The 8,325-nt window shown below is 38.2% G+C and overlaps 1 protein-coding gene across 1 annotated transcript in view; it reads right to left on the bottom strand.

The window, feature by feature from the left end:
- The window catches only part of ERCC6 (ERCC excision repair 6, chromatin remodeling factor), a 111,281-nt gene that overhangs the window by 95,919 nt on the left and 7,037 nt on the right, over positions 1-8,325 (bottom strand). The window contains exons 2-3 of the mRNA XM_045283654.1: positions 7,359-7,813; positions 5,109-5,229 (exon numbers count right to left, since the gene is read on the bottom strand). Of these exons, the coding sequence (XP_045139589.1) occupies positions 5,109-5,229; positions 7,359-7,801 (564 nt within the window). The 5' untranslated portion in view covers positions 7,802-7,813. The remainder of the gene's footprint in view (positions 1-5,108; positions 5,230-7,358; positions 7,814-8,325) is intronic.

Below are 8,325 nucleotides of genomic sequence, written 5' to 3'. Positions count from 1 at the left end.
TCTGCTTTCTTTTCAACTGAGGTTTTCATGTTTTATTTGTTAGATTTTTGTTTTTAGTTTTTAAAAATGTTTTCTGGATATGAAATCCAGGATAGGTAAATCTATGGAGACAGTAACTGGATTAATGATTCCTTCCAGATATGACAGGGGAGATTGGGAGGAAATGGGGAGCTAATCACAATGAGTACAAGAGAAGAAAATGTTCTAACACTGATTGTGGTGATGATTATACAATTCTTGATGTGAATGAACTAGTGAATTGAACAATATGTAAATCATAGACCAATAAAACTGTTGAGAAAAAATTTTTAAGTTCTGAAAAGGAAATCAAGAAAATATCATTTTCCATAGCCATCCAAAAGATGAACTACCTAGAAATATAATTAACCAGAAAACACAACACTGTGCAAAGAATGTCCCTTGTTCAAAAAAAGGAAAACTTAACATTGTGAAAATGTCAATATCACCCAAAGCAATACATAAATGTAATACAATTTCAGTCCTGACTTCAGTATCATTCTTTAAAGAGACTGAAAAACTAATCAGTAACTACATTAAAAAGAGACCCCGAATAAGCAAAGCACTACTAAAGAACAACAATTTAAGAATCCACCTTTTTCCTGGTCACAAAACCTACTACACAGCCATGGTAGTCAAAACAGGTTGGTATAATGAGAGAATAAATATACAGACAAATGGGTCAGAATAGAGAATGCAAATAAGTCCACCTACAGAAAAGTGATCTTTGATAAATTGCCAAAAAACATCAAATGGTGATAAGCTAGTCTCTTCAACGAATGATCCTGCAAAACTTGATTTCTATTTGCAGAAGAATGAAACAGGACCTATACCTCACTCCATAAACAAAACAAAATGTAACCCCTAGAACTAACGATCATCAATGAAAAACCAGGAACTTAAAAACCCTAGGCACAAACACACTATCAAATACAATGAAAAGTATATCACAGCAAAAGATAAAATAACTGACTAGGGCCTCCTAAAAATAAGACTTACATGCATCAAAGAGTAAATGAGAGGAGAAAGGGAGGGGGAAAAGAGGAGCTGTTACCAAGGGCTCAAATAGAAAGTAAATGTTGAGAAAATAATGATGGCAACATATGCACAAATTTGCTTGATCCAACTGATGTATGACTCCAATAAAATGATCTTTTAATAAAAGAAAAAAAGCGTAAATGAGAATCCACAAACTAGGAAAAAATGTTTGGCAATGATATATTTGACAAGGACAAATTTCTAAAATCTTTAGAAACTGCATTACAAGCAAAAGATGACTAATAAAACTGAAAAACCGGGTAAGGAACTATAAGCTACTATGACTTTAGACTGTCCTTTCAAGGAGCACAACATCCTTCAAAGGCTATGCCAGAAGGACTTGATGTAGAAACTAGACAAATTAGATTTGTTTGTTCTTTTGGCAGTCCATGCTACTTTCCGTATTCTTCACCAGCACCACAATTCAAACACATCAATTCTTCTTTGGTCTTCCTGATTCTGTGTTGTTTTCATTAATGTTCTGCTTTACCTCTCTAGTTTCTACTATGCTCTACTTCTCTATCTCTCTTGTTTCTAATATCCACTGTTATGGCTACAAAGAACTCATACAGGATTCATGATTAAAGGGTTATTAGAGAAGTTAACAAGTTGCAAGGCTAGTGAGAAATGCTCAGAGTATTTGTTTTCCAGGACATATTATAAAGTTTCAGGTCTGCTAACAAATGCCCAAAGGGGCATATCGCACTGCTGGAGGTCTCAACCACAAGGTATTAACCTCAGAAGTATGCCACTCCAGTATTCCTCAGCCCACTCAGCTCCACTGTCTTGGGTCAGCAAGTCCAACCTCCCACATTAAGTGCCCAGAGGCACTCCACTCTACAAACCAACCTCCTTTACAAAGGCACTTATCTTTACTTGCTCCATGGATTGGGAAGTCTACCACTCTGTTCTATGGTCTGGCTCCTGGTCCTGCAGCTGGGCCTGATGGTATAGCTGTCCTCTGGATCCAGAAGGTTTACTGTGCAGGGATCTCAGGTTCAGAGGACATGCTTCACTCCTGGTTCTTGCTCATAAATGTAAGCCCTTCTCTTGCTTCTCGGAAGGTTCTTTTTTGCACAGCAAGCTGGCACAAGGGAATACTGTTCACAATTATTCACAGGTAAATCCTAGCCATATCTTGCCCTGCCTTCTTACCGGACTCATGCAGGGAAAGGTCGTTTTGTGGAAGTTAGAGACTTGCTAGAAGAGCCACATTAAATAAGCCACTACCCCTAGAATTCAGGGTCCAACTTTCACATGCATATGAGGCAACTGAAAATACCAGAGTCCGGTGCAGCTTAGTCCTCAATCCTTGCTTTTTAACACTTTAAAGATGTCTTCTGCAACAGACTGATCCAATAAAATGTGTCATTTGATTTCAACTGCTGCTTCCATGAGTACTGATTGTGGAGCCAAGCAAGACAAAATCCTTAACAAATTTAATCTTTTTTTAAAATTTTAATCATTTTACTGGGAGCTCTTACAGAGTTCATAACATTCCATAGTTCAATCACACCAAGCAGTGTTGTACAATTGATATCACAATCCATTTCAAAACATTTCCTTTCTTCTTGAACTCCTTGATATCAGCTCCCCTTTATCCCCTCCTTCCTCCACCTCCCCCACCACAGGAATCTTTATTCTCCCCATCACCACCCATAACAGTTTTGGGTTGGTTTTTTTAAAAAATCTTTTCTCCATTTATCATGATGTTACCTATTAGTGTAGTTGTAAGAATTTGGGTTTTCTTTACATGGAGTTGTAATCCATACTGAAGGTTACAATCTTTATCTTCATCAGCAAGTGCTTCAAATTCTCCTCACTTTCAGCAAGCAAGGTGTGTCATCTACACAGCATACGTTGTTAAGAAGCCTTCCTCCAATTGATACCGTATTCTTCTTTACACAATCCAGCTTCCTTATTTACTCAGTATACAGATTGAACATGCATAGTGAGCAATACAACCCTAACACACACACTGCTTGATTTTAAACCATGCAGTATTCCCTTGTACTGTTTGCACAACTGTCTCTTGTCCATGCACAGGGTCTGCATGAGCACAACCTGCTGAAACCTTTCCACTTTGGGTGACCAGCTGGTATTTGAAATACCAGTGACACAGCTTAAAGCGCCACAGCAACACACAAGCCACCAGAGTATGGCAAACTGACAGACAAGTGGTAGCCACTCAGTATATACCCTAAAGAAACCAAACACAAGCCCCAAGTAGATATAAGCATACCCATATTCATCACAGCACATACACAATAGCAAGAAGATGAAAACAACCAAAATGCCCATCAGCGGAAGAGAGGTTAAACTATGACATAGAAACACAATTAAAAACTATGCATCATTAAAGAATAATGATGAAACTGTGATACACCTAATGACATGGGTGGATTTGGAGGATTCTATGCTAAGCGAAGTTAGTCACTCACATAGAGACAAATAAAGAAAGGTTATTATACCAAAAGAAACAGACTCAATTTACCAAGTGTGGGAGGGTAAGATAAGGAAGGAAAATTAATAGGACATAAGGAAGATAATATCCAACATTAGAGAGAAGCAAAGGGGGTGAGGGGGTTGGCAAGGCTGGGCAAGCTAATGGTTGCTGTTAGAATATACCAAGGCTTGAGTGAGGCTCACTTCCCTCCTCAAAATGACATCCTTACTCTTCAATACTCTAAAGGGGTCTTGTACAGATTTACCCAATTCAGTGCATTGTTTGTTCTCTGGATTGCTGCTTCCATGAGCACTGACTAGTACCTGAGTGGCCTCATATTTGGCCTTCTCTACCCCTCAAAATCCTAGCCCACCATAAGCTTGAGAGGGTCTCTGCATGTTCCTACAGGAGGCCAGATGTCTTCTCTTTGAATCAGGAAAGGAACAGAATCAGTTCTAACCTTTGGCTGCAATGTGGAGTTGACTGGACTGATATGTGGAAAGTGGAAGGAGGGCAACATGAACCATGTTTATAAACACACTCCAACTACTACAACGTAAGCATTAAAAGACTGGACTCCACTTGCTAAAATGAATAAAACACAAGCAAAAAGAATATGTTAGTCATTTCAGATGGCAGAACTGAAATGATCAAAACTAGTCATTTTTATCTATTCCAAAATATTTTCCTAAGTATTACATAAATCCTGAAATAGGCTTCCAAACTCACAAATTTGGACACTTCTGTAATATAATTTGTCCTCCATTTTTATCCATTTTTTAATTGTTTCAGTTAAATTTTATTTTTTAAGTGAGGGGAAAATACACATGGATTAAGCCTCTAGTCACTAGAGAGTCTAGTGAATCTCCTCTGACCAAAGACCAGTGATGTGAATAGCCCTGCTATCATGCAGAGTAAACTGGAAAGTTTATTACTGCAGATACAGTTAAGATTTAACACCTTATTATCTGATCTCCCTTTTGACTCATTTTAAATTTTAGTTTTTAATATTTTCTGCTTTCCTTTTGATTGAAGTTCTTACTGTTATTGTTGTTGCCTTATTGGGGGGGAGGGGGTAGATGTTTTCCAGTATATAAAATCCAGAATAGGTAAATCTGTAACAACAGTAACTGGATTAAAAGTTTCTTAATTAATAGTTTCCCAGCTGTGAAGCACAAGAGTGGATGTATAATGACAATAACTGATACAAGGTGTTAAAGGGAATGTAGGGGCGGGAAACGGAGATAGGGAGGGAAGGGAGTTCAATAGTAAATAATGAGCGCAGGCGGGGAGAGGGAACACGAGCTGATCGCTGATGCACAGCTCATTTTGGGGGTGATTCAATTCGGGGGGGGGGGGCAGATGCTCTAGGATAGATGTGGTGGTGATTGCACAATTCCCCCTTCATATGATTAAACAATTGAACTATTCAATTGTGTGATATGTAAATTATATGCTAATAAAACTATTGGGGACAAAAAGTAACTCATTTCTCTATTGTAATTATTAATACTTGCTTCACATCATATAAGTACTTTCAAAATACTAAGTTAAATGAACCAAAAAGATGATTTTTTTTAATGCAAAATAAGTTCACTTGAATCACCTTATTATACTTCTGCCGTTTTACAGAATCTAGTTTCCTGCTGATGTCTCTGCTGGTGGAAGCGTGAGGGCTAAGTTGTTCAATAATTTTATTGACTTGCTTGAGGGAAGCTGTACATGACCTGAAAAACAAGAGAAGTTGTCTAGTTCCCACCGAAACATTTTGTAGTATAATGCAAATGCTAAAAACAATTTTTTCTTTTAATTAACTAAAAGATAAGAGAAACTCAACCAGAATGCACATTCTTGTTGGCTAAACTATAACTTGAAGAGTCATCACAGGTTTAAGATTGACGTCTAGTGTTTTTCTTCCATCTGGCTGACTTAAAACAGCTCACTCTCATTTGTAAACTGATTCAATCGTTTTTAAGTGCTTAATTTATTAGCTACTGACCGTACTAGAACAATGTAAAATAAAGTGTCCTTTCATATGAAGTTTTGAAAGCCCTACAAATGTTTAAACAAATTAGCTATCTGGGATATTTTATTTCCTACAAATGGAAGATTTATTGACCATAGCACTATTTTTGTGGTAAAAGGGGGGGGGTCAATAATAAATTACAGGTGTCTCCCACTTTCCTGTTAGCACTTTCAGGTAAGCATTAGGCTGCTAACCAGCCACAAGGCTGACACTTTGAGCCCACTAGCCGCTCTGCAGAAGAAAGATAAAGCTAACTGCTCCCATGCAGATTTAGTCTTAGGTTCACTGAGGAACTGGAATCAACACGAGGACAGGTTTTTCAAAAGTTCGCTTTGTCACTCTTACGAATGACTCACAGCACTTGTTTGCATTAACCAAAAGAAATCTGAAGATTTTCACGTTTATGAGAAAAAGGTGAAAAATGAAACTAGTGTTGTTTGCTTTGCAGTAAGGCTGCCTTTAAGGTAGTGGTGCACGTGTCAAGCAGTGGGAGTGGTATTGCCAAACTCCTTCCTTCCCCAGGAACCACACTCAGCACCTCAGCATCAAGTTGCCACAGCGTTAAAGTATTATCAGTGAACCACGAATGTCACAGTTGTTTTAGGTTTTGCATATTATTTGGCATGGGATTTGAATGGTTATTTTGAGTCAAGGAACACAATACTTTCTCCTATGTAAATTAATGCAACTGCTTTATTGCTTTACACCATTTCATCTTACAAATGGTTTCTTAGGAATGCTCTACTTCAGTATAGTGGGGGAAACCGTACTCTTAAAATAAATACAGAATTCTAGTTTCTAATTTTCAAAATACAAACCCAATCTTCCTGACACTTATGCAACTTTCTGTTTGTATCCTTTGTGAATCTCAGAATGAAATTTGTTTTCCATGGGAGTCACTGGCTGTCAAAGACACTGTGTAACCATCTGTCTGACACTATCAGCCTTGTGACTACAGCATACTGTATCTAAGAAATCTGTAAAAAGGAGCATGATACAGGCATGCAAACCCACCTGATGGTCACTACCACTATGCAAAGATACCTGCTACTCAGAAGTCCAAGAGAACACATTGGGGAACAGGAAGGACCACGTCAAATGACTGGCTCTGGAATTATTCAATGAGAGAGGAATGTGGGTAACTGACACATACTCAATCCTCCATGTCCTCTTCTCGCGTCTCCTAAGCCTTACTTTAGGCTAGATTCAAAGCTTCTCCTCAATCCCCATCAATGTGTTAAGCTCAACAGAGCTCACTCATTTTCAGTCTATATCACGATATAATTTCAACCTCCAACTATCTCCACAGAGCTTCATCTTTAGTTTAAAAATTAGAAAAAAAACAGGGGAAGGAGAAAGTTCTTTTTTTCCAGCTATATATTTTTATTCCTAGAAATTCAAATATAAGGAACTGCCAAAGGATTGAACATTCAGTTTAGGGACAAAAGGCTAGGGGGAAAAAAGCACAGGGCAAAGAATAATTTGAAGGCAGTAGATGTATTCCTGGTATCTCAAGTGGTGAACAACAAAACTTTAGCTGCAGTTCTCTTGAGAACTATTTTGTACACCTGCAAGTTGTAGGGTACTGTTAGTAAAGCACTTCTCTTTAAGGCATTATGGATGAAACAGGCTTTTTATGAGCTACACTGAGCTATACTATGTATAGTTGCTCCAGTGAGAAAGAGGTCATGTTCAAATTTGAAGCTGATGACTACTTTTATTGACTTCTACCAACCCAAATAAGAAATTGTACAAACTTCCCAAGTTTCTATACTCTAAGTTTCTCATAGTCTCTAAAGCGGAGATGCTATATACAGTATACAAACTCACTTTCGATCATCCAGGACTGACCAATACTGTTTCTCTGCATCAGCAAGCTGCGCTGCACGGCTGGCTTCATGGACAACATAATCTACCTGCTGAAGAACACCCTGCTCCAGTACTTCTTGATCATAGACATCCACACCCAAACCCTGCAGTTCAAGGGCCTGAGCGCTTGGGTCCACTGCCTGGATCTGACGCCTGTCGATCTGTATCCTGTCTTTGGAACTTCCAATGAGCATGCCTTTCCGTGGAAGTTCCAACGTACATGTTTCTGACAAAGTGGACAGCCCATTACTGGAGGAGCAAGAGGTGAGGCTTTTCTCCACCTCTGTATCTGGCACACCATTTTCTTGCTTGATGACCATCTCTTCATCATCACTGACATATTGACTCTGTAAACAGTCTTGGTCCTGAGGTTGACTAGGGTGGGGGATTCTCTCATTTGGCATTCTCCACACTATCTAAGAGAGAGAGAAAAAAATAAAGTTAAGTCTTCTGGTTATAAAGAATTGATCTTTACAGATGTCCTTAATTATTTTGTAACTAAAGCAAACTGATTTCTCAAAAGTAATAATTCTCCAATATGTAATACATACTTAAATTACTTGTAAGGCACAAACTCCACGCCTTAAGTTCTGACAGTAGGTAAGAAAAATTAACCATCACCAAAGGGACAGAGGTGGAAGAGAAAAAGTGCAGTGTCGTCAACAAAGGACATGAAATAGCCCCTAGAAGTCAGCAGCCAGAATCCGAAATGACACTCCATAGATTTTCCAGAACAGATAACGATACCGGCCACAGTTTGCCAACTTAGCAACTTTATTATGTTACAGCATAAATTATTTACATTATAGCAATATGATCAATTGTAACATCCAGATTTAGTGATGTAAACAAAGAACTTCTGTATGAATCTGATATTAGAAACTCCAAAAAAAATGGCCATACTATCCAAATCAGAACCAAAGATTTA

This window comes from Echinops telfairi, unplaced genomic scaffold (genome assembly GCF_000313985.2).
Source record: "Echinops telfairi isolate 266 unplaced genomic scaffold, ASM31398v2 ScPeMD7_7465;HRSCAF=8503, whole genome shotgun sequence".
Classification (NCBI taxonomy): Eukaryota; Metazoa; Chordata; class Mammalia; order Afrosoricida; family Tenrecidae; genus Echinops; species Echinops telfairi.
Note: the sequence above shows the minus strand (reverse complement) of the source record. Positions and strands in the feature narration are given on the sequence as shown.